Source organism: Pipistrellus hanaki (assembly GCF_964339955.1).
Source record: "Pipistrellus hanaki genome assembly, chromosome: 14".
In the NCBI taxonomy this organism is placed as follows: Eukaryota; Metazoa; Chordata; class Mammalia; order Chiroptera; family Vespertilionidae; genus Pipistrellus; species Pipistrellus hanaki.
Genome location: NC_140516.1, coordinates 36109894 through 36134184, shown reverse-complemented (window position 1 = coordinate 36134184; position 24291 = coordinate 36109894). Strand labels below are relative to the sequence as shown.

The following is a 24291-nucleotide window of genomic DNA, read 5'->3' as shown; positions in this document are numbered from 1 at the left end:
GCACAGGAGGGAAGAGCCAGCCAGGAAGCCTGTTAACTGCCCTCCCACCCTTTCCAGGGCATCTTAGCCAGCATGCTGTGGCTAGAAGCAGGGAGAATGGGGTAGGGTGTGTCCAGGAGCCAGCACCAGAGCAGGCTCTGCACAAAAGAACCAGAGTCTGGGCTCCAAGAGACCCTGTTCTACCCCTGATCAACTCTGTGACTCCAGGCATGTTGCCACCCATCCTGGGGTTCATCTCCCCTGGGGTAAAATGAGGGGGTTAAACAACAGGATCCTTCTTGCTCCATGACCATGGTCATTCTGTCTACCCATCGGGCAATGAAGCTTCCCAATCAGAGGGCATATTGAGAGCTGGGAAAGGAGTCCCCAAAATTCCACTCCCTCTGCTTCAGTCAGGGACAGACACGGCAGTCCGCCCTGCGCGCGCGCACACACACACACACACACACACACACACACACACCCGCTCTTGGTTCCTGTGCACTGAACATCTGTGAACTCATTTTTCTTTCCTGTCCAGGAGAGGGAACCCGGGAAGGCAGACAACAGGGCAGTGTGGCGTAATGAGACCGTGGAGGGAGGGAGCGGGCCTGGCACAGAGGGTTACTGCTGGGGGCCAGGAGAGAAGACACACACAAGATCAGACAAACCGAACTTTATTCAGAAAAGCATATTAGTCATCACCACTGGGCTCTTCAGTGAGGCACCTGGGTCCCCTCTCCCTACCAGCCCTCAGGCCCCCCATGTCCACCCTTGCTTTTGATCATTGTCGAACGCTGGAAAATCCTCTCCTGGGTCTATAAGTGATCCTAGACTTCGGGCTGGGAGCAGCCCACCGTGGTCTTGGACTGGATTGAATCCTGAGTCCAGAGAGAGAGAAGCCAGAGACTGCCTCCAGTATCCAAACATTCTGGGCCAGATCAGGTGGCCGTTCCTTTGGCACAGGGCCTCAAGGGGGAGGAGAGGATGTGGGGCCATATTACACACCCTCCTCACATCTGGAGAAGCCGCGGGAGGCCAAGCACAAGGCACATCTTGAAGAGCCAGTGAGCATTGAAATGTTTCAGGCACATCTGGGTGGATAAGGCACCATGAAGGCCAAGGAGAAATCTGCTGGACCACAGAGCACCATGGGCTGGGGGAGTGGGGGGAGACTAAGAAAGCATCCTCAGGGGTCTGGATCTGAGCTGAGGATGCAGCTTAGACGGTGGTCTAAGAAAAGAGGAAAGGAACAAAAGCTGCAGCCAAAACCCGTTCTTAGGGTACAGAGGCACAAGGCTCAGTTCCAGATGTTTGGAATGTTGTGCCCACGTCACAGCACTCAGGATTTCTCTTATGTTGAGGCGAAATGAATCTTCCCCCATCTTGGTTTTTCCACTGGATGGTGTTGACAGAAAGCTGCCAGGCAGAGGTCCTTCCAGCCCCCGCTGGGAAACCCTGTGCTGACACAGGCCAGGATCCCTGGGACTCTCCAGGGCCCCTGCCACATGGAAACCTGCAACAGAAGAACCAGAGTCACTGGGTCTCCGAGGCACGCCCAAGTGTCCCGGCCAAGCCCACCCCCAGGCTCTGGCTGGCACCAGCGGTGGGAGCTGAGGGACCAGTTACCCTGCCTGGAGCATGGCAGCAGCATGCCGGCCTAACTGAGACACCGAAGGGCTCAGTGGTCTGGGATCTCCCAGCAGACAGAAAACAAAGATAACCAATCTGAATAGGAACAGAGCTGAGTTTTACAAGATGAAGTTCCGGGTATGGATGGTTATAAAGGTTGACAACAATGTGGATGTACTTAGTATCACAGAACTGCCCACTCAAAAAATGGTTAATTTTGTTATGTATATTATATCACAATTTAAGTAATTTTTAAAATAACTGTGTGAACAGTATCCAACATGTATTGGCTCCTTACTATATATATATATATATATATATATATATATATATATATATATATAAAAGCCTGGTCGTGAAGAGGCCAATTGGCTCCTTACTATATATATATATATATGCCTGGTCGTGAAGAGGCCAAACTGCCAGAGTTCAAATCCTAGCTCCACCTAGGAGACTCTGGGCAAGTTACTCAACCTCTCTCTGACTCATTATCCTTATATGGAATCTATCTATATACATAAAAGCCTAATATACAAAGTGTCCCCTCAGGAGTTCAACTGCTCGCTATGACGTGTGCTGTCCACCAGGGGACAGCATGGAATGAAGGAAGCCCCAGCTACCGGCGGAAGGGAGACCCTGGCTGCCAGCCAGCAGCAGCTAGGGACCCTACCCATACACAAATTTTGTGCACTGGGCCTCTAGTGAGGAAATGATAACAGAACCTTCTTCAATAGGGTTGTTGAGAGGATGAAATGAATACATCTAGTGCTTTGAGCAGTGCCAGGCTCGCAGAGGGCTAGATAAATGCTAAGGTGACCAAGGAAAGCTTACATAGTGCCCTACCACCCAGATCTTCACAACTACATCTAATACCTCTCCACCTAAGCCTTACAAACATGCTCACAAAGACACACTCTGGCCTCCCTATTCTAGTTTCTAATCCAGAGAGTGGCAATCCGCCTCCCTCCCCCCCCCAAAGATCAGACCTTTGAAGGATTTAGCAAAAAGTTTGAATTACCACAATTCTTTGGACATGTGGTTGTTATTAATGCCACCCCTCCAACGTGCTCTCCGAATAAAAACCCTCTAACTTTCAGAAAAAGGGGAGTTCTGTATTTTTATTCAAAAGGCCTAGGACCCCTCCAGAAAACAAAGAAGTGTCCTACCTTCCTGAGGCTGGGCCGGCGGCCAGCCCCGGCTCGAGAGCTTTCTCCTCTCGTCGGTGAGTGTGACCGCTGTCGCAGTCGAAGCCGGGATCTCTCGCAGGTGTCATTCCTTTTGACTGGGAAACTCTCTGGATAACGTTGGCTTCATTTCCCAAACAATGTAAAGGAATGTCCACGTCCACCGGTCCCCAGGCCTCTCCCTGGCTTGTCCGGGAGCAGCTATTTTCCCTCATGGGCTGGGCCCTCCCTCTGATAGAGAAAGTCCCTGGGAAAGAGGGAGCACCCCAAATCTTCAAACAGAAACGAAAGCCAAGACTGTAGGGGAACCTTAGGTGGCAAAATCTGACCCAGGCCCAGGGGCAGTAAACACTTGTTATGGTCTGCTTTTACAGCAGGACTTCTCAGAGCCTTGATATGCTAGCGATTCTCTCCAGGGGGTGGGGGACGGGGGGCGGCAGCACCTTTGCCAAACCCACTCGGCCTGGAACCCCTCTTTTAGAGGGGGGCTCCTGAGCCAGGATCCCAGGGAACACCACTGTTTCAATGCAAACAGCCCTGGAAGGAGAGGTGAGAGACAAGGTTCGAATGTTATTCTGGCTTTTTCTTACAAGCAAGGTCTAGGGCTTCCTCCGTCGAACGGAGCTCGCCCTAACCTCCTCCTGGCGGGCGGGTGTGTGGAATCCCGAATGCAAAAGGCTACTGGGAGGTGGGAGCGGGGCAGAGGCCTGGGAGGCTGGGGAAGCTGGTGTGCGTTTGGGTCTGGCCTCCGGGAACCGGGAGGACAAAGGCGAGCAGACAGCCCACAGGCCCTGACCATCATCCATCCATCCTCACCTCTGGGGACAGGCCCCACCCCAACACATCCAAGCTCCGAGGGCAGGACCAGGCAGGATGTCCGAAAAACCCCGAACCAAAACCAGACTCGTCACTCGTCACTCATCCCGGGGGGCCTGTCTCCAGCTCTGCCCGCGGCTGCGTGCCCGCCTCTCCCAGCACCCCGGGCTGGAAGCGGGCCCGGGGGGAGGGGGTGCGCTCCCCACCGCGGGGCGCAGCCAGAAGCCTGGCCACCCTTGGGGAGCCTCCGCCGGATCTACGCGGCGCCTGTCCATCCACGTCTCGCTGTCGGCGGCGGGGAAGGGGAAGAGGAACCGCTGGCTCTGGCCTCGGGAGGAGAAGGAGAGTGGCTGGCGTCCGCCCTGCGGATGTGGCCCTGCCCGGGTCCCCGGAGACTGACTGCGCGTCCCAGCTGCGGTGCGGGCTCCCGGCGGCGGCGCTGCCGTCGGGCGGGAACTGCGGGGTCGGGGTGTCCGGGTGCCTGGGAGCTGCGGTCGGGCGGGAACTGCGGGTCGGGGTGTCGGGGCGCCTGGGCGCGGGCGGCGGCGGGAACGCGGCGCGGGGGAGGGTGCCAGGCGCGCGGGGAGGGTGCCAGGGCGCACGGCGGCGGGAAGGGCTGGGGCGCTGGCATCCTCAGGGCCCCCGCCCCGCCGCGGGGCGCCTCAGGCCACCTCCTGCTCGCCCTGGTAGCGGCGGCAGCAGCCGTAGAGCGCCGAGAGCAGGTAGAGGCCCAGGCAGAGGCCCCCGCAGACGGCGGCGGCCAGGAAGGCGCGGTAGGCGCAGGGCATCTGGTAGTTCTTGAGGTTGCAGTAGCTGTGCCGCTGCGTCTGGTCGATCATGATGGCCGTGGCGGCGCCGTAGAGCGCGGCCGCCAGCAGGTCGTGCGCCACGTTGACCACGAGCCAGCGCGAGCCCAGCACGGGCACCAGCGGGTGCTTGCCCAGCAGCGTGAGGAAGTAGAGGCCCAGGGTGAGCAGCCAGAAGAGCACGGACACGAAGAGCGCGAAGTGCACGGGGCCCTGGTAGCGGCTGGTGGCGATGGTGACCCAGAAGGCGGCGCCGGCCAGCAGCTGCAGCGCCCGCAGCACGCCCAGCGGCCCGCGCAGGAAGGCCCGCTGCAGCCGCACCCCGCTGCGGGCCGTGCGCGCCGGCGGCGGCGGCTGGCGCGGCGGCGGCGGCGGGAGCATGGCCCCCGAGCGCGGCGGCGGCGGCGGCGGCGCCCCGAGCAGCGGAATGGCGGCGCCTGGTTCGCGCGGGGGGCCCGGCCGGCCGACGTGCCCGCTGCGCCCGCCGCGGCCTCCTCCTCCTCCTCCTCCTCCTCGCTCGCTCCTAGTCCCGGCTCTGCCTCCGGCTCCCACCCTTCCTCCCCTCTCTCCTCCTCTCAGCCCTCCTCTCCTTCTTTCTCTCCCTCTCTCCTCCCCTCCCGCCCCCCTTCCCCTTCTCCTCCCCGGTCTCCACCCCCAGCCGCTCCTCCCGGCTTCCTGCCATCGCTTTGGGCCGCGCTCACCACCCTGGGGCCACCCTTTCCCGCAGGCGCCGCCGGGCTCGCAGGTCGGAATTCTTGGTCCTCGGGGCTGGGCAGCCCACCGAGGGCCCTCCGCCACATCCAGCCTGGGCCGCCCTGCCTCCCGGCCCCGTCCAGCCGTGGAGGGAGGGGAAAGCTGTGTTATTTCTTTCCTCCTCCTATGTCAGCGCCCACCGAGGCCTCCCGGCCCTTCCCTGGCGCTGGAGGAGAGCTGTGCTGGTCCTGAACGGACATCTCTTCTTCCCTGGTCATCCGTGGTATCCTACCAGTGTGCCTACCTCAAACCTATCCTGCCCGAAGCTGGGCTCAGACTTTGTCTCAGCCCTCTGAGTTCTCCATGTCAGAGAGAGAGACCATCATCACCCACTGGAGGCCACCCGGACCCTCCCACACGCCACAAAGCGAAGTCCAGTGGTTATAGACAGTTAGACAGGAGCAGAGCAAGGAAGACGGACCAGGGTCAGAAGGTCACCAGGGCAGAAAGCACAGGGGTGCCTAGCAAGGGGCAGACCTGGGAAAACAAGAACCTGTGCCCCTGTGTAACCTTTCCTGCCCTAGCATAGTGCTGCTCATGCAGTTTAGACCCCCTGGCCTTTTCCTCCCAGAAGATAACATCTAGGCCTCGGTTGTATTTCAGCTCCAGGCCCAGAAAAGCAGCAAAACAAGACAAGTGAAGGTTGTTAGCCTTAGGACCAGCTGCACTGACTAATGCCCCCCTACCCTGGCCCCAGCCAATCAGTGGAGGCCATGGACCCTGAAAGCTGATGAGTATTCTATTGAGACCCTTCCCTAAGATCTCACCTAAGTTTCCACCTGCAAGAGAGAGCACTATTCTCAACGTAAAGGACCCAGCTCGAACCCTCCCCCAGGGGAGTATGCCCCTGCCATTCCTTCCCTCCTCTCTTCCCCCCACAGGCACCGTCTCCCAAACCAGGGGAGAAGTGGGCGGCAGCAGCTCATCCCAGGCTAACCCCTGGAACTTATTTCCAAGGCCCCTTTTCTCTGACTTCCCAGTGAGCCAAAGCAGCCCAGCCGAGGCTTGCATGTTGCTTTTTTTTTTTTTTTCTTAAAAAAAAATCCACACAACTTTTTTTTTTAATTGATTTCAGAGAGGAAGGGAGAGGGAGAGAGATACAGAAACATCAATGATTGGAGAGAACATATAGAAACATCAATGACTGCTGTCTCCTGTACAACCCCTACTGGAAATCAAGCCCACAACCTGGGCATGTGCCCTGACCAGGAACTGAACCATGACCCCCTCGTTCAGAAGTCTATGCTCAACCACTGAGCCTCGCCGGCTGGACCCTAAGTGTGTTTTTGCTGAACTACTAGGCAAACATGAGCAGAGACTGATACTTCACATGATTGTTATTAGTATGCTTTACATATGTTCTCATTTGAGCCTCAAAACACGCTCAGCACTTCATCGGTACTTAGTATCCACTGGCTGAGAGGATCTCACAGATGAGGAAACTGGGGCGTGAATGGGTTTCCTCGTTTACTGAGGGGAACACGAAGCCTAGAGGAGTTAGGACCGCAAAGCTGCTCTTTGCAGCTGGTCCCTCGTCTCTCTCCTTTTATCCACCCTGGGCACACCAGTCTAAAGCACAGACCTGCTTGTTTATTGCACTGCTTCCCCCACAGACCACAGGACAGGGCTTATCTCTTCTATGGGCATATTTCATAATTCCGCCCCAACTGACTTCCAATTTCCTGATTTTTTCACTTCCTTTCTTTACCCATGATCCCACCCAGCATGTCAACCCCATCCAACGTCCTTAGTTTCCCAAATAAGCTCAGAACGCCCTTCATTCTCAGACCCTACTTCCCTGGCTCACACCTACATATCCTTCAGCGCCCAGTGTAAGTGCCCTCCCTTTGGTCCAGCCTCCCAAACTGTCGATTACTGGTTCTTCTGAGCCCCCACATGGAGCATCCCTCCACACTAGTTCTGAGTGGGCTGCATTGTAAGCACTGGCTCTCACGCCTTTCCATCTTTGCCTGTGCCTGGCATATAAGAGACTCAGTAGATGTCAGTGAAGTGGATGGCTGAGTGGCTGCGGAAACAGCAATGGGCCTGAGAGGCCCTCTTACCCTGGGGACTGCGCATGCATCAGAATCCCGGCTAATCCTACTCTACAGAACTAGTCTCTCATCTCCTGGAATGCGTCCAGGACATCTGGCCCAGCTGAGCGGGTCCCTCTTTCAGCAGCCTGGCTCCCCTTAGGGGAGAAAAAGTATGTGGCTTCTCGGGGACTTTATGCCTCTCCCTGCCAACAGCCCCACCTATAGGAACTGAGCAAGCTATGAATGCATTTTTAAATATTTATTTTTTTATTGATTTTTTTTTTTTTTTTTTTACAGAGGAAGGGAGAGGGATAGAGTTAGAAACATCAATGTTTCATCCACTGAGCCAACCCAGTCACAGCATCTGAATGCGTATTTTAATTATTTATTTTTAAATTTTATTTATTGATTTGAGACAGAGACAGAGACATAGGTTTGTTGTACCACTTATTTATGCAGTCAATGGTTGTTTCTTGAATGTGCCCTGACCAGGGATCAAATCCACAACCTGTTGTATCCAGGACGACACTCTAAGCAACTGAGCCTCACAGGCCAGGGCTGAGGGCACAGATAAGTGAATAGATGGTGATGTGTAACACATGTCTACATGAGGCATGGTGGTGTAGAGGCCCCGGAGGCAGACTGCTTCATCACTCCCTGGCTCTGGGACCTCTCTGTGCCTCAGTTTCCTCATCTGTGAAATCCTCTCCGCAAGTGGATATTAAGTACTTAGTAAGGGCTGGGCTAAGGATAAATAATATATATGTGATCACTATAAATAAAATGCCTACTGCACACTAGGCACTATGATGAGCCCTTTATATTAACTGTCCTACCTAGTTCTTACGACAGCCCTATACAATTACTACTGTTAGATCTGCTGATGGGGAAGCCAGGGCTGGGAGGCTAAGGAAGCGGACTAAGTTCACAGAGCTGATGGGTGGCTCTTTAAACAGGAGCCTGGGTTCTTTCATATACTCTCCTATATTTTGTTCTCAGTTGCTTTTACAGGGACCCGGAAGTGTTACATGATTTCCCCAAAGAAACACAACCTGTGAGTGTGGGGACTCAAACCTAGGTTGTCTGACCCCAATTTCAAGGCTTTCCCCTCAGCATCCCTTAGCAAACCCCTTGGAGGGACATCCTCAGTGCCCTCAGAGCTCCAAGCTTGAGAAGGGCTGGGGCTAGAACAGACAACTGGGGGGCCAAACCTGGGTGCTGGACTGATGACAAACTCTCTCTGTGAGTGGGGAAGCTAACTGAGTAAACATGTAAAGAGAAGAATCATTTCTAAAAAAAGAAGAAAAAAAGATCTGAAGAGTTGAGGGTTGGGCGCCACCTGGTGGGCCTGGACCTTCAGCCTCATCCCCAAGTCACTCCTTACAAGGAAGTCAATGCCCTGGTTTTGGGGAGATATTTTTAGCCTCTGGAATCTTGAAGACATTCCAAGGGGTGGTTCAGCAGGCTCTCTGCAGACACTTCGCCATGCACAAAGATCCCGATTCCTCAGCTCAACAAAGAGGGCCTACGCGAGAGCCTGCGGATGCAAACCGTCTGGCTGAAGAATGCAGGAAGAGGACCAGCTGCCCTCAGAGAGTTTGCACCTTACTGGAAGGGGGAGAGACCTCGTGGGCACAAAGTGGAGGGATACGCGAGAACTACACGGGAAGTACAAAGGGGAAGGAGAATGTTTGTGTGATGGAAGAGCTGGGGAAAGCTGCAAGAACCAAGTGCCATTTGAACTTGGACAGAATGTTGACAAGCAGAGATGGGGGATGGGTGTGACTGGGTGAGGCAGCCCACCATGGATTCTGAGCATCCCTGGATATCACCACCCGGTATGCCAAGAATGCGAGGCCTCTCTCTCCAGCCAGTTCTCAGTGTTGTTTGTGGCCAACGACTTTGGGAAATGAGGGAACAATTTCTCCAAAACGAAGAGCAGGCCTGCTTGCTGCTTACTAGAAAAGTGGTTTGGGGAGAAGGGGACAGTGGTGGGAGCACCGAGCGTGGTACGCCTCAGCTATGATGCAATGCCCCCCGGAAGTGTAACATTCACTTGCACTGCTCTGTGTTTCTCCCATGAAATTTGGGAACGAGGGCAAGAGAGGGAACAATGATGCTCATGCTGCTTGCTGTGCCAAGGTGGCGGGCCCTTTGTCTTTGGCCAGCAATCTTGTGTCTTCTGTCAGCATTTATAAAACAATAGCAGACCAGCGTATCAGCTGGCAAGCAGTGTAAATCCCAGACCCTCACAGGTGTTCTAAGGCCGTGGTCGGCAAACTCATTAGTCAGCAGAGCCAAATATCAACAGTACAACAATTGCAATTTCTTTGGAGAGCCAAACTTTTTAAACTTAAACTTCTTCCAACGCCACTTCTTCAAAACAGACTGGCTCGGGCCATGGTATTTTGTGGAAGAGCCACACTCAAGGGGCCAAAGCCGCAGTTTGTCGACCACAGTTTTAAGGAAAGGAAACAGTGTGAGCAAAAGCAAGGCCTAGGCTGCTGAGGGAATGAGGAGCAGTGATACTTGATGGCTACTGTAAGTTCCAATGTCCAGAGGGGAAGGACCAATTAGTGTCCAGTCCATTCTGTTTTGTCTTCAGCCTCTGGGCCACTGTAAACATACCGCATATATATGTATTTAACGCACACTGGCTTAACCCCCGTTTTGTGCCAGGTCCTGACCTGGCACTTGACACAAATCAACCAACAGCAGAATCAAAATGAGTAGTGAGAAAGATGGGTGCCTTCACCTGCAGAGTCTTACCTTGAATGTTATTATTAAATTACTAAATAAGCATTTCCTGAATACCTACAATGTACCTATAATTATGTGCCTGACCTGGAAGAGGCCTTAAAAATAGTTTGCTCCAGGCTTTTCATTTTATGGAGGATGGGTACTGAGGCCCCAAGAAGGTAAGTGATATGTTCAAGGTCACAAAGCTGGCTGATGTGGGCACCAAATTTATAACTGAGGTCTCCTGACTCAATCCAGTGCTCACTCTGTGACGCCGTTGGGACAGCACCCAGACAGGAAGTCCCCGGGGGCTACAGAGTAAAGGGCTCTATATGTCAGGCCAGCACTTGCCCTCTCCTCTGTGGGCTAAGCGGCTCACGCCTCCAGGCCTGTCCCCAAGGTGGCTCCCAGCAGGCTATGGGAATAGGGGCCCCTGGGTTGGTGGGTGAGGGCCCCTGGGTGGAGTTGGGTGGGACTTTGGATGGCTCTTGAGCTTGTTAGCCCAGCCCCCAAGGAATACCTGGCCTTTGCTGGGGCCATAAAGACAAAGGCCATGGCCAAAACCCAGTTGGCTCAGTGGATAGAGCTTCAGTCTGCGTACTGAGGGGTCCCAGGTTTGATTCTGGTCAGGGGCATGTACCTTAGTTGCGGGCACATCCCCAGTGGGGGGTGTGCAGGAGGCAGCTGATCGATGTTTCTCTCTCATCAATGTTTCTAGCTCTCTGACTCTCTCTCTTCTTCTCCGTAAAAAAAAAAAAGTCAATAAAATATATTATTAAAAAAAAAAAAAAAAAAAAAAAAGCCGGGACCGGTTTGGCTCAATGGATAGAGCGTCGGCTTGGGGACTGAAGGGTCCCAGGTTCGATTCCGGTCAAGGGCATGTACCTTGGTTGCGGGCATATCCCCAGTAGGGGGTGTGCAAGAGGCAGCTGATCGATGACTCTCTCTCATCGATGTTTCTGACTCTCTAACTCTCTCCCTTCCTCTCTGTACAAAATCAATAAAATATATTTAAAAAAAAAAAAAAAAAAAAAAGACAAAGGTCATGCATGGACCTGGGCAAAAGGTGAAGGCATTCGACTCTGGCAAAGCTCAGCCCTCACTCCCCAGGGGAAGCGGGCAGGAGCCACAGGTACCCCCTGAGGCTTATCCTCGTGTGAAGCCACCCTGCACACTGGCTGGCAAGGCTGGGTCCAGAAGACTAAGTAACAAATGGGTGGCCAAGGTAGATGCCCCTGAGACCATGTTAGTAAGCAGCTGCCCATGATATGAGGGTACCTCCTGCTGGGACCTGTGATGGGGATGTGCAGGCCCAACAGACCACATTCCTGGTGGAAAGGAGGGGCCTCACCATGAGGATGGACAGCCTGAGCCAGAATGGATTGAGCCAATCACACCACTGCCAGTCAGCCTTGGGTAAGAGTGGCAGTGGCTCAATGCTAATAACTAACATTTGCAGAGCACTCACCATGGGCCTGGCCCCAGGCTAGGTACTTTCCACACTTGTTTCGTTTGCTTTTCACAATAGCCTGTAAGATAGGGGCTATTAAAACCATCTCCACTGTAAGAGGAGGAAACTTAGACACAGAAGGTTATGTCACACAGCTACTGGAGAATGAAATTCAAATATTTGATTTCTGAGTCCAGGCTTTTAATCACTGTATATACCTGGGACTTATGCCTTGGTCCAGGAGGCAAGACATCAGAGGACTGCATCTTAGTGGTACAAAGAAAATGGTCCCGCTCCAGCCAGTTTGGCTCAGTGGATAGAGCATCGTTCTATGGACCAAAAGGTCCTGAGTTTGTTTTCAGGGAAGGGTATGTACGCACGTTGGTTGCAGACTCTTCCTCAGTGTGGGCTCTGATCAGGGCTCATGCAGGAGGCAAGCAATCAATGTGCTTCTCTCACATCAATGTTTCTCTCTGTCTTTCCTTCTCTCTTCCACTCTCCCTTAAAGGCAACGGAAAAATATCCACACCGAAGGAGCCTGATGAGAAGCACAGAACCGAAGGGAGAAACTCTTTCCTCCCAGAGTGCTTTACCAGCTCCCTCTACTGTCAAAGCTGAGCAGTGCGCCAGCTGGAAAAGGAGCCGTTGTTCCTTTTGTGGAGAAAGGCACTGAGAAATCAGTATCTGGGCACTAAGTGTGCCATGCCTTTGCCGTGCCACTGCTTCTGGGCCCTCTCAGAAGACACAACTGGGAAATGTGTATGGTTGTGTGTTCTTGTGTGTACATAGACATGACTACATTTGCACATACAAGCATACATATATTTCTAGCTAGATTTATTTTTATATCTACTGCTTGCCTATATATTAAAAACCATGAGTTTATACTTGCTATGAATTGAATTATATCTCCCCAAAATTCAAAGGTTGAAGCTTTAAGTTCCAGAGTGTCTGTAATTGGGTTAAGAAATAAGAAAGTAAGGCCCTAATCGGTTTGGCTCAGTGGATAGAGCGTCGGCCTGTGGATTCAAGAATACCAGGTTTGATTCTGGTCAAGGGCATGTACCTTGGTTGCGGGCACATCCAGCTGACTGATGTTTCTCTCTTATCGATGTTTCTAACTCTCTCTCCCTCTCCCTTCCTCTCTGTAAAAAAATCAGTAAAATATATATTTTTAAAAGAAAGTAAGTAAGGATAAATGACAATGTTCACAGAGTGGAGGCCTGAGCTGATAGGATTTGTGCCCTTAGAAGAAGAGATGCCTGAGAGCCCTCTCTCTGCCATGGGAGGCCACGGTGAGCACGTGGCCATCTGCGAGCCGGAAAGAGAACTCTCACCAGAAACCCAATGGGCTGGCACCTTGGTCTTGGGCTTCTCAGCCTCGGGAACTGTGAGAAGTACATTTTGTTGCTAAGCCACACAGCCTGTGGCATTTTGCTATGGCAGCCCAAACTGACTCATACAATACTGACCTTCAATGCTAATGTACACGAATGGTATGCTGTTTGCTTGCTTGTTATTTTTTGTGTGTTTGTTTTTAGTGTTTCAATAATGTACCCTTTGCCTGCAGAACGCTGCTGTTTTTGGCCTGTTCCAGTTGTCAGTTCAGAGAAGAGGACTGTAAGTTGCCGTGTGTCATGTCCTAAGCAGAAGGGCCCTTAAAAAAAAAAAAAAGTTTAGAATGACCAGGATCCTTTATCAAAAACAAAACACAGAGCTGACTCAAACGTCACGCTGCTGCGCTTCAGCTGAGTGTGAAAGTTCCCTCTGTACTCCCCAGAAGAAGACCTTAACCCATTCGTGGTAAGACCCAGTCTTGGCTTGAAGTACTCCAGGGCTCTATCCCCAGCGGTGACATTCTCTAAATAGTTCCCTGTCAAGGGTGGCACTGAGAAATCACAGATCACCCTCTTCTGCGCGGCCCACACAAACTGTGGAAGTGTCCCATCTTCTCATCAGAAATACTGAATCATAAAGCTGCAACACAAGACATGGTTCCATTGCGTGGTAAGTACATGGTCACATGCCTGCAAAAAAACGTTGGGAGACATTCTCCACCCAGTCTTAGTCACGTATGACCCAGAAGCCACAAGTTCCCAGGACCTACGTCGGCGTGCTCATCTGAGCTCACGACCTCAGCATTCCTAGGTCCTCCAAGCACTGATGTGCCAAGAGCTTGGCCGTTCTGTTGCTTAGGCCGTTCTGTTGCTAGAGGAGCCCCTGGTCCAGAAGCCCAGCCTCCCCATTTCCAGTCTACACAGCCCCCTCCTGAGCCAAGCAGTTGGCTGGTAGGCTTCACCGCACTACTTTCTACTGGAGAACATTGCTGACTTCCTTTGCTCTTTTCAGTATTTCCTCAGGGCTTCAGGAAAAGCAAAGAGAAACCACTGTTCAAACCCTTTTTAACGACAGCAAAGCACTTGCTGATGTTTTGTGCAGGACGGAAAGAAAGAGTCTGAGGGATGAGGAAGAACAGCTCCCGAACGACCCTTCCACCTTTTTGGGCAGGCTCTTCCTCTTTCCCCCTCAGAACGTTTACCGAAGAGAAATACAATGACTACGAAGGTCAGCTCTGTAGAGAAAAAGAAGTCAGGAAGACCTAGCTGCCCATTCCTGGCCATTGTTGAACCAGGGCACAAACAACCCCTCATCTTCGAAGGAAGTAAACAAACGTTTATCAAGAGCCATCCGGGATACGCCGCATCTGCTCCTGCCTCCTCCCATCCGTGTTCCAAGCTGGAATCAAAGTGACCTTCCAAGAACACAAATCTGTCATGAGGATGAAATGAGCTAACATCTGTAAAATGCTGACTGGCATTGTTTGCACATTGTAAGTGCTATTGAATGTCTCTGCAATAAATACACATAATGCTATTCCCCTTAGACTCTAAGGCTTAGAGGATCTTCAGAAGAAAAAATGGAAACTTCATCGCCTGCCTCTGCCTTCGGCTTCCTCACCTCTCTCTCCCTTGCTAGCCTTACTGCAGGCCTCATGTCAAGTCTTCCTTTGCCAAACCACCTGCTGGCCTTCACACATGCTATTCCCTCTTCCTTAAACACTTTCCCAGTCCCTCTTCGTGTGACAGACTTCCTCTCTCAGCTTACATGTTACTTCTGCCTTGCAGGACCTCCCAGAGAGAGCTTGGTTCCTCCATTTTACCCTCTTGTTCCCATAATATTTATCACAAATGTAATAACTCAGTGGTTTAGGATTTTTAATACCTGCCTTTCTTACTAAACTGTATATTACCCCAGGAGAGGGGCTTATGGGTGTGTGTCCAGTTCACTGCCTAGCAAGAAACTCGGGCAGGCTGGATCAGGTGGACCCCGGTGGAATGAATAAAACCTTTTGAAATACTGTCTCATTTAGTTTGCACAGCCAGCCAACCCACGATTCGTATCAAGACATTTTGGCTTTGAAGCCCACGGTCCGATCACCGCACTTACTGTCCATTTCTGTCCCTCAAAGCTCGAACCAGAGTGTAAGACCTGGGAGGCCTGTTTGCTGAGGGCCGCGCGCTGCGAGGAGCTGGCGAGCGCGGTGCACACGGCCTCGGGCCCAGGGGAGGGGGCACCCATCACGTGGACACTGCAGCGCCCGCTGCCGCCGCCGCAACCCCAGGCAGGAATGCGGCCCCGCCCCGGTCCCGAGCGAGCCAAACCGCGTTCCCCCGGGGACTGACGTCAATGAGAGCGGGCGCCTCCCAGCGAGACGCCGGAGCCGCACGGGCCGAGGGAAGGGACCCGGGCGGACACGCCCCTCGCTGTGGCGCCGTCTCTGATTGGACCCGGGAGTCTTCGCACTTCGGTTTCGAGGCCGGCGGAGGGAGGGAGGGGGCGCGTCCGGGACACGCCCCTCAGCACTCCGCGGCTGCTGATTGGCCCGCGGAGTCTTCGCACTTCGTTTTGAGGCCGGCGGAGGGAAGGGGCGGGGCAAGGACACGCCCCTCGGCCCTCCGCGGCTGCTGATTGGCCCGCGGAGTCGCCGCGTTCGGTTTTGGAAGGCTCGCTGCGGAGCGCCCAGCGAGGCGCGGCTGAGGATTGGCTGCTCCGGGAGCGCTCTGCGGCCGCGGCGGGGACCGAGGCGGCCGGCCACGGCGCTCAGGTACGTAGGTCTGCCACCCGGCTCCCGGTGGGAGCGAGCGAGAGGGCGGGCGGGCGAGCCATCAGGACTGGGGTGCCGCTGGACCTGAACCCCTGATACACCCATAGGGCCCGTGTGCGAAGCGCCACGTCTAAGTCGCGGGGACCGATCTGTGCTGGGGTGGTCGCCGGGCGATACCGGCCAGGATCCCCCTCCCACGCTCTTGCCCTGTGGGTGGTGCCTCCTGGTCCTAGCGAGCACCTCGGTGGCAGAAGCCCGGAGCTGCACCCGCCCTTCGAAAGGCGGCAGGGGTTGGGGTTGGGGTCGGCGCATCTCAGCTGGCCCCATCCCGATGTGAGGTCTGTCGGCGCCGCCCTGCATTCAGCTGGGTGAGTAATCGCTCTCATTCCCCCACGGGGCAATGGGGTGCGGATGGCACCGAGGCTGGCTGGGGAGACCTGACTTTCGATCCCTCCGCCTTCCAAAACCGGTAGAAGCAGACAGCAGACTCCGAGAAGGTGCAGAGCCTCCTGGGTCTTTGCTCTGAAGTCCTTGGCACCCTCTGGTGGGAACAGAAATAACTAGAGGGGAGCGAGTGCTGGGGTCAGACCTCTTGGGTTCGTATCCTGGCCTTAGCACATCCTACCTGTGACTTAACTTTCCTGAGCTTAGCTTTCTCATCTGTAAAACGGGCGTAACCATAGTGCCCCCTCAGAAAGGGTGTCCTGAGGATTAGAGAGATTACCCTTCTGAAAGTGCTGGTTTGGACTTGTCTTGGAGCGAGGCGCCTCAACTGCAGCGATAATGTAAAAGTCCGCAGATGACTCCATTCTCCATTCTCCCTTCACCCCCTTCTCCCAAAAGTGAAAGGCCCCTTTTGATGGAGTCTCATGATAGTGGTGGTGACGAAAAATGGGTGGTTAAAAAGCCCTTTCCTTTATACCATTCATTCATAATGTGCTGGGATGGATACTTTCAGCATACTTTATGTCCCTTATCCCAGTAAGGGTTATTTATTCTCGCCGTTTTGACAATGAACAAAGTGAAGCAGGGAGAAAACTGAGGCTTGCCAAGGCCACCCAGTTATCAGTGGCACAGCCAGAATTCAAGGTTCTTGAACTCTTGAAAAGTTATTCCTAGATCTATAGGAGTCTTTTTCCAGGCCGTATCTGAGACTTGGTCTGGGGGAAGGGTCCAGTTCCTTTCTCAAACCTTTTGGGACAGAGATTTGGAGGCCAACGTATGTCCATTTCTCTCAGGCACGCCTCCCTGAGGCTGGGCCCTTCCGTGTGGGGGCCCACACAGCCGTTTGGACTGGGCCTCTCACTTGAGGAGCCACAGATTTTGGCTGCTGTCCAGTGGCATGTCTGTCCAAGGAAGTAGGCCAGGGCCACAGTGTTGACTTGGGCCTTGGGCCAGAGCCTCCAGTTCTTTCTCTAAGAGACCCTTGGCCTCCGCTTGCAGATTACCACCACCAGCAGGGCTATCTGGAAGGGGAAGCCAGGTGGGAAGCCAGTTGCTGCCTAGTTCACACAACTGTGTGCTGCCTCTCATGGTTATTTTCCACGGCCCCGAGACCAGGATGAGCATAGATAGGTGTCTAAACGGAGTTTGATGCATGGCAAAGACTGCAATATTTATAAATTGCAAATCATTACATGGTGATTCACTTTTTAAATATATTTCTTTGTTAGAGCTCTATAGTTCCTTTATTGCCTGTTTAAAAACGAACTGAACTTTGTCATGCTCAACATTTGGTATTTACTTGGGGGTTCATTTTTAACCTAGTTTGTATCAAATTGAAGTATTTTGCAATTACTCTTCACTCATTTGCTCACAGATCCATGCTTATCTTTATGTCAGCTCTGAAAGATTCATTTGTAATCTTATAATAGCCCTGTGGTTTCATTTCCCAGTTTAAAAAGAACCATTGTTAAGTATACACTGACTTTCCCGGAGGCAGGTCTTGTCCAGGAAATGAGGGGGAAGTAACTATTGGACACATTGAATGAGACAGGAAAAGTTTCTTCTGATAACAAAAGTGCTGTGATTCAGTTTTCCCCAAGTTTACAATCTAATCCCACCTGATACCCACCAATTTTTTATTCTCAACCTCACCCTGCTGCCTGAATCTCAGAGTGAGAGGCAGAGCCAAGAGTGAGGGTCTAAGAATCTGGAGGTTCCCCCTCCCCCTGCTTCACAGGATCATGGAAGGTACGGTGAGGCTAGAGGCTCAGGCTCTCCCAGATGGCTTCTCATTGGTGCATTTGTAACTCACTGTAACTGGGCAGCTGGGGGCAGGGCCTTGTAGGCCCTTGCGGCCCTGGCAGCGGTGGCAGGGACTATCTGGGAAATCAGGCTCCAAGCCATTTCCTCCCTGAGGCAGCTGCTGCTATTTGATCCTGTTGCCAGTCTCTTAAGAGGGTGAGATTGACTGCATTTGAGAGCGGGGGACCTATAGCCAGCCTAGGTCATTAGAGTGCTTTACAGCAGTGATTCTCTGTCTTCTACCAGACCCTAACCCCACTGCCACAGCAGCAAGAGTGTCTGACCTCCAGGAAGATTGAGAAGGGGAGCTACTGTTGGGGAGTCTTTTTTTTTTTTCTTTTCTTTTTTAAATATATTTTTTATTGAATTTTTACAGAGAGGAAGGGAGATAGAAACATTAACGAGAGAGGATCATTGATCAGCTGCCTCTTGCACACCTCCTACTGGGGATATGCCTGCAACCAAGGTACATGCCCTTGACCGGAATCGAACCTGGGACCTTTCAGTCAGCAGGTCGAGGCTCTCTCCCTGAGCCAAACCGGTTTCGGCTAGGGAGTCTTCTGATACCTAATGAGCCAGACCTGTCCACACACGTTGTTCGTAGGCTCTTCGTTCCAGACCTAGCCTTGTCACGGAATCACCGACTTTCAACACTGGTACAGGCCTTCAGAGACCATCAGCATCAACCTGTTCTTCTCACAGATGAAAGAGGGAGACAGGCCCACAGAATCCTGAGGCCTCGCAGCCACTGAGTGGCAGAACTGGGGCTCAAACCAGTCCTCTAACTCATAAGACAGAGCTCTGTGCCTCGGGTTGGGTTATAGTTCCTGATTCCTTCTGTGGAAGCTGGGATCTTCCTCTTCAGAATGTCACGAGTTCAAAGCTGAGGCAGCCCGTCACCCAGGGAACGGCCCTGATGTTATTGAAAAAGATTAAAATAAACTCCACACCCCACCCTTGCCTCCAATGTGGGATATTCAGTGTTCTTTCCCTGCTGCTGGTGGGATTTCCCCTTTGTGACTTAGCACTTCTCACAGACTAATGGGAAGAAATGTGCTTTGAGCAGCTTGGCTGTGAAAACACCTCGGTTACTTAAAAGCTTGGGCTGCAGTCAGACTAGGTTCTGACCTTGGCTGAGTCCCTGCTTTATATCTGTTCTCAGCTTCCTTTGCTTCTCTGTGAACGGGTGAGGCGAACAGTGCCTGGCCCCTCGAATTGTTTTAAGGATGAAATCATATTATGCATATTGTTTGATACAGAATAAATGTTCCATAGTTAGCTTTGACTTCCCTTTACCAGCTTGTGTTACCTGGTGACTGTTTCCTGATCACAGTATATTTATATCATCTATTGCTGGGAGTATAATTTTCACATATATTTACTGGATTCTCATAATAGTGCCTAAGGAGAGGCAGGTTTTAAGATTATTTTCCAGATAACAAGTATAATTTTTATGAATTTATTTGAAAGTCTTTTGTAGGTTTATTTTCATTATTAGATCTTTTGAAAAAGAGTGGGGACAGCTGGTGTGGGTGCAGTGGTTGAGTGTTGACCTATGGATCAGGTAGTCATGGTCTGATTCCTTGTCAGGGCACATGCTCTGGCTTGACCCCCCAGTGTGGGGTGTGCAGGCTTGACCCCCAGTGTGGGGTGTGCAGGAGGCAGCTGATGATGTTTCTATCTCTCTATCCCCCTCTCCTCTCTGAAATTAATAAAAAATATATATATATATATTTTTTAAAAAGAATAAGTTCTTATGATAGAAGGCCTAGAAACTAGGACAGTGAAAGTAGAAATTACTGGAATCAGGAGGTGGCCATTGAGGTGAGGAAGAGGGAAGGCCAGGGTAAGGAAGGGACAGTCATTATCTGGGAAGTCTGAATGGGATGAAGAGATGGCTCAAATTCTCTAGAGAACAAAAGGCAGGTGAGAGTAAGGATTATTTTTGCAAGTAGGATTATTTGTGAGCTGAGGATAGGAAACCAGTAGTGCTTTTATTTATGATTCTATTGTTTATTTATTTTATTTTATTTTATTTTTTTACAGTGAGCATATACATTTTACCTCTCTCCTTTTCAAGCTGGTTACTGGTTGACAGCTGTCTCTGTAGCTAGCTGTGGAATGAGGTCTGACTTAGTAACCAGGCCTTCCCCATTAGGCCCAGGGCTGAGGGGCAGAGGGAACAAGGCAGGCTCTCACCTGGCTCAGGCTAGACTGCTTGGAGGAAAGAACTCTTACCACATCACTCTTCTGACCCAACACAAAAGTCAAGGAAACAAAAAAAGGGGGCATTTGCTTTATTTTGCTCTTGTTGGGCACCTGGTACCATACTAGACTCCTTTACACCAGTCCCGAGAAGTGGTTTTGGCTCCATTTGACAGTTAAGCAAACAGGCTCAGAGAGGTTGATTAACTTGCCTAAGGTCTCAGCTAGGCAAGTGGCAGAGCTGGGATTCAAACCCCGTTCTGCATAATGCCAAAGTCCTTAGTCTTCCTTGTCTCCTTGTTTTCCAATACCATGGCTTTTTCAGGTCGTACCAGAAACAAGGATAAGGTGGGTGAGCTTCTTATGCCTTTATTATTTATTCAGTGTGAACTATCTAGAACTGAGGAATATGATTTAATTTTCATTTCCTGGATATGATACAAGGACATTGACATGAGTGTAACTTTTATCAGTTTTCTTGTAAGTTTCTGCCTCTGCCCTGACAGAGTATTCTAAACCTGTAGCTGCTTCTCCTGCCCCTCTGTGGTCCTTTGGACAGTAGATCTGATTGGTCTATTTCATGCTGCTTGCTAAATTATACAGGGTGGGGCAAAAGTAGGTTTATAGTTGTGAGCATGAGAAACAGAGTTTTTCCTTATATTATTTATTAATTATTGTATTAGTTCCCATATAAACAGCTGTAAGTTGCCTTTGCCTCATCCTGTATGGACTTGGTTCATCCCAAGAGTCTTGAAGAAAGGTAGGGTAACTCTTATCAATTTTATGGATGGAAAAGCAGAATAGAACATTGAGCACTGTTCTTAATGCTTTGTGTGCTTCCTTCAATCCTACAGCAACCTAAGAAGTAGGTACTAGTTAGTACAGCTGATACAGTTACACAGGAAGGAGCTGCCAGTGGAGGTCAGAGCCAGTACTAAGTGGTGGACGCAGCCAGAAGTGAGATTCCAACCCAGCTCCACAGCCCCTCTATTTCTGTACTGTAGAGCCTGGGGCCTCCCCATCAGAAATCCGCATTCTCTTTCTCAGTTTCCTCGTCTGGGAAGTGAGGAGGGTGAAAGTTCCTACCTCATAGGGCTGCTGTGTTCACATTTCAACAATGCCAGGTGAATATGGCTCTTACAGTGGTGTGTAACACACTGACACACCACACTTCAACTGCTGCCGCTGGTGTTCTTAAGACCTGGGTATCCTGGGGTCTGCCTGGGCTTTAGGGCCAGACGGACCTGGTTCTCCTGGCTCTGCACCTACATGGGGCGTTGTGACTGTGGTGGGGAAGTCATTTAATCTCTGAGTCACACTCCATCTGTAAGGTGGGGATAAACAACTCTTACCTCAGAGGTGTCTGTGACTCTTAAATTTCCACATCAGACACATAGCACTTTATAATAAAGTTTAGCTGTCATCATTAACATCATTTGCCCTGGGAAATCGGTGTAAGACTTACCTTAGCTTGGCTCCTGAAGAACGGAAACACCGGAAGTCCTTGCATGAGTCAGGAGCCCCAGGTTTGGGAAGGGCCTGCTGAGCTGCTGATCTCCTTGCTTTCCTTCCTCAGAGCACCCAGGATGGGCACCCCAGCCTCTGTGGTGAGCGAGCCGCTCCCTTGGCAGGCCCCCACCGAGGCCCGGGGCCGCAAGCAGGCCTCGGCCAACATCTTCCAGGACGCAGAGCTGCTGCAGATCCAGAGTCTGTTCCAGCGCAGCGGGGACCAGCTGGCGGAGGAGCGGGCACAGATCATCTGGGAGTGTGCCGGGGACCACCGCGTGGCGGAGGCCTTGAGGAGGCTGCGCAGGAAGAGGCCGCCGAGGCAGAAGTCCCTGGGCCACTCGCTACATCACTGCAGCCGGCTCAGGTAGGTTCCCGGGAGCGGAGGGCTGAGGGAGGGAGAGCACTAATGATGCCCATTCACCATTTCCTGGCTGTGGGGCCCGGGGCTACTGACCCAGCCTCGCTGCAAAGTGCCTACCATTGGGGTTGTGGTAAGATCTATACAGTGCCTACCACATGGTTGGCACTTAAAAGGTTGCTACTAGTATTGGAGTCATACGTGACCATGTTAACTCCCACCGGAAGGGGTGCCAGGATCCTTTCAGTGCCACCTTATTTCACAGTGATTCTTAACCATTTAGGAGGGACTAGTGTTTGGAAGGGGGAAAATACTATTTATCTATTAAAGAACAGGTAACATTCAGAAGTCAGCCTGATGAATATCTTGGCTCTGGAATTACAGAGACTATAGCATAGGAAAGTACTCTAGAGGCAACAAAGGTTAACGGTTTAGAAACTTTATCCCAAACTTTCCCTAGTTATCCAACTATTTGTTTAGATCACTGCCAGCCCAGGAACAGGGATCCTTCCCTTCCCACCCCCTCTGCCCACCCACCCCCACAAGATCCAGTGAACCACATGGCCTAACCAACTGCTGTGGGCACACTCTGGGCTCCATTCCTCCACCGCCTTCTGTGGAGCCCACAATCAGAACATTAGAACTGAACAGGCCTGAGATCATCAGGTCCATATCAACTCCAATTGATTAGTAATCGCTACTTAATTCACCTTAGTAAGGATACTTGGTTCCTCCGGTCTCATGTGACTGATTAACCATGTCTGCCAGGAGTATAGGAAGTTGTGAGAAACGTTGAATGCTGCACACCCTGATCTAGTCCTACTCTCTTTATAGAAAGCTGAAAGTTTTGCCTCGTCACGTAGCTCTCAGGGGGCAGAGACGAGACCAGAGCCCTGGTCTCATTTTGTCCCAGTGTTTTAATAGTTCACATGACCAAGTCCTCATTCTGCCCTTCCTATTGATGTTGGCCTATCCCACACTTGTTCCCTACAGAATCCCAGAGCCCCGTGATCCACTGGCTGACCCACAGAGCAGCGCCACAGAGATGGCTTCCAGCGACCAGTATCTGAACACTAGGAGGACAAGTGCCAGGATCCGCCGGAATTGGAGGAAGTCGGGCCCCACAAGCTACCTCCATCAGATCAGACACTGATCCAGGGAAGGGGCTGGGAATGGCACGATCTTCCCCAGGAATCATAGGGACTTTGGCCACAGGGCCCGGGAAGGTGAAGGAGGAAGACTTGAGGCAGACAGCCCCACATGCTGCTGCTGGCCTGCTCAGTTCAGAAGAGGACTGGAGACATCCACTGAGCGCTAATTGTGTGGGACCCATTCCTCATCAGGAGCAGCAACAGTGACCGCTCTTGCCTTGGCCCTTCCCCACCTAACACTGTACTTGGGCTGCATGACATTCCCCTGGGAGTTAAGTGACAGGCACGCAGACCAAGCATCTCACCACTCCTGCTACTAACCCTCCTGTATCATGACCCATGGCCCAGCAGCCTGTCCTACACCCCTGTCCCTGTCAGGGCACACAAGTAAACTGTGGTTTAAGTGGCAAAATAAAAACATTTGCACCAAGAACTGAGTCTTGATACTCCGGAGCTGGGGGGTGAGGGCTGGGCTCATTTGCGAGGAAGGCTGGTGTTCCCAGGAAGAAGAAAATAGGGCTGACTTTGCTTTCTCACCACCATCCTGTAGAGCCCATGCCGAAGCTTCCTTTTCCGGAGGCTGTCAGATGCGGAGATGGAAGCATCTCTGCAGCAGTCCTGAGCCACAGGAGGGGACAGGGTTTTTGGCTATTACAGTCAGCTGTACAGGGCGGGCAGCGGGCCTGCAGTCACAGTAATGGGTGCCAGTTCCTCAGCTGGCTTGTTCATCCCCATGGGCCAACCATCCTGAGATGCGTCAACAGCTGAAGCATTCTTGAGCTCCTCCATTTCCAAGGTTCCCATTGCCTGAAAACCGTTGAGGTGATCCTCAAAAGAAGCATGCCACGCCATTCCCATTCAGCTCCCGCCCACCCATCCTCTCTGCTAGATTATCTATCACTTTAACGAAGCTAGTGCTCAAAGTGCTCTAAGCATATGCAGAGCAGAGCTCCTCTCATAGCCAAGAGCAGAAACCGGTCCATATTCCTTCCAAACCTTTGTGACTAGATGACTTGGGAATTTTTTTAGTTTGCAGAAGTAGTCACTGCAAATACTGTGTCATCCCTTATAGGGGCGTATCTCATAACAAAACATATTTCTGCAACAAATATTCACACTTAGGGATTCATCATGGTTACAAATAGCTTCCATGTAGGTTCAGGTCAGTTTTGGTGTCAAATTTAAGTTATGATAAAATTTTGGTTTTCAGAACACTGAGACTGGAAATAAGGGTCTGGATTTCCCCCACTGGAGGGAAATAGACTCAGGAGTCATGACTTAGCAACCCACGGAAACTCAGGGTTCTCTGTCCTTAAAATTG

The 24291-nt window shown here is 51.8% G+C and overlaps 2 protein-coding genes across 3 annotated transcripts; one reads left to right on the top strand and one right to left on the bottom strand.

Annotated features, from left to right (window-relative positions):
* Positions 1–640: 640 nt before the first annotated feature.
* On the bottom strand, positions 641–5008 carry MARVELD1 (MARVEL domain containing 1). The gene is made up of 2 exons (XM_084904114.1): positions 2778–5008; positions 641–1495 (listed from the first exon to the last, which is right to left on the bottom strand). Exon 1 carries the CDS (start codon positions 4796–4798, stop codon positions 4274–4276), a length of 525 nt encoding a protein of 174 aa, XP_084760240.1. The 5' UTR covers positions 4799–5008; the 3' UTR covers positions 641–1495; positions 2778–4273.
* A 10343-nt stretch (positions 5009–15351) lies between these two features.
* On the top strand, positions 15352–23403 carry AVPI1 (arginine vasopressin induced 1). 2 transcript variants are annotated; one of them, XM_084904118.1, is made up of 3 exons: positions 15352–15500; positions 21529–21825; positions 22813–23403. In XM_084904118.1, exons 2-3 carry the CDS (start codon positions 21539–21541, stop codon positions 22970–22972), a joined length of 447 nt encoding a protein of 148 aa, XP_084760244.1. In that variant the 5' UTR covers positions 15352–15500; positions 21529–21538; the 3' UTR covers positions 22973–23403. The 2 variants fall into 2 exon arrangements, with proteins under 2 accessions (XP_084760244.1, XP_084760243.1); XM_084904117.1 differs by having other exon boundaries at positions 15479–15868.
* The last annotated feature ends 888 nt before the right edge of the window (positions 23404–24291 follow it).

What these genes read in the sequence shown, in the direction of transcription:
- MARVELD1 (XM_084904114.1), bottom strand. Translation starts at nt 4,798, where the DNA reads ATGCTCCCGCCGCCGCCGCCGCGCCAGCCGCCGCCGCCGGCGCGCACG.
- AVPI1 (XM_084904118.1), top strand. Translation starts at nt 21,539, where the DNA reads ATGGGCACCCCAGCCTCTGTGGTGAGCGAGCCGCTCCCTTGGCAGGCC. An exon ending in CATCACTGCAGCCGGCTCAG is followed by an intron (nt 21,826 to 22,812) that starts GTAGGTTCCCGG and finishes TGTTCCCTACAG; the next exon opens with AATCCCAGAGCCCCGTGATC.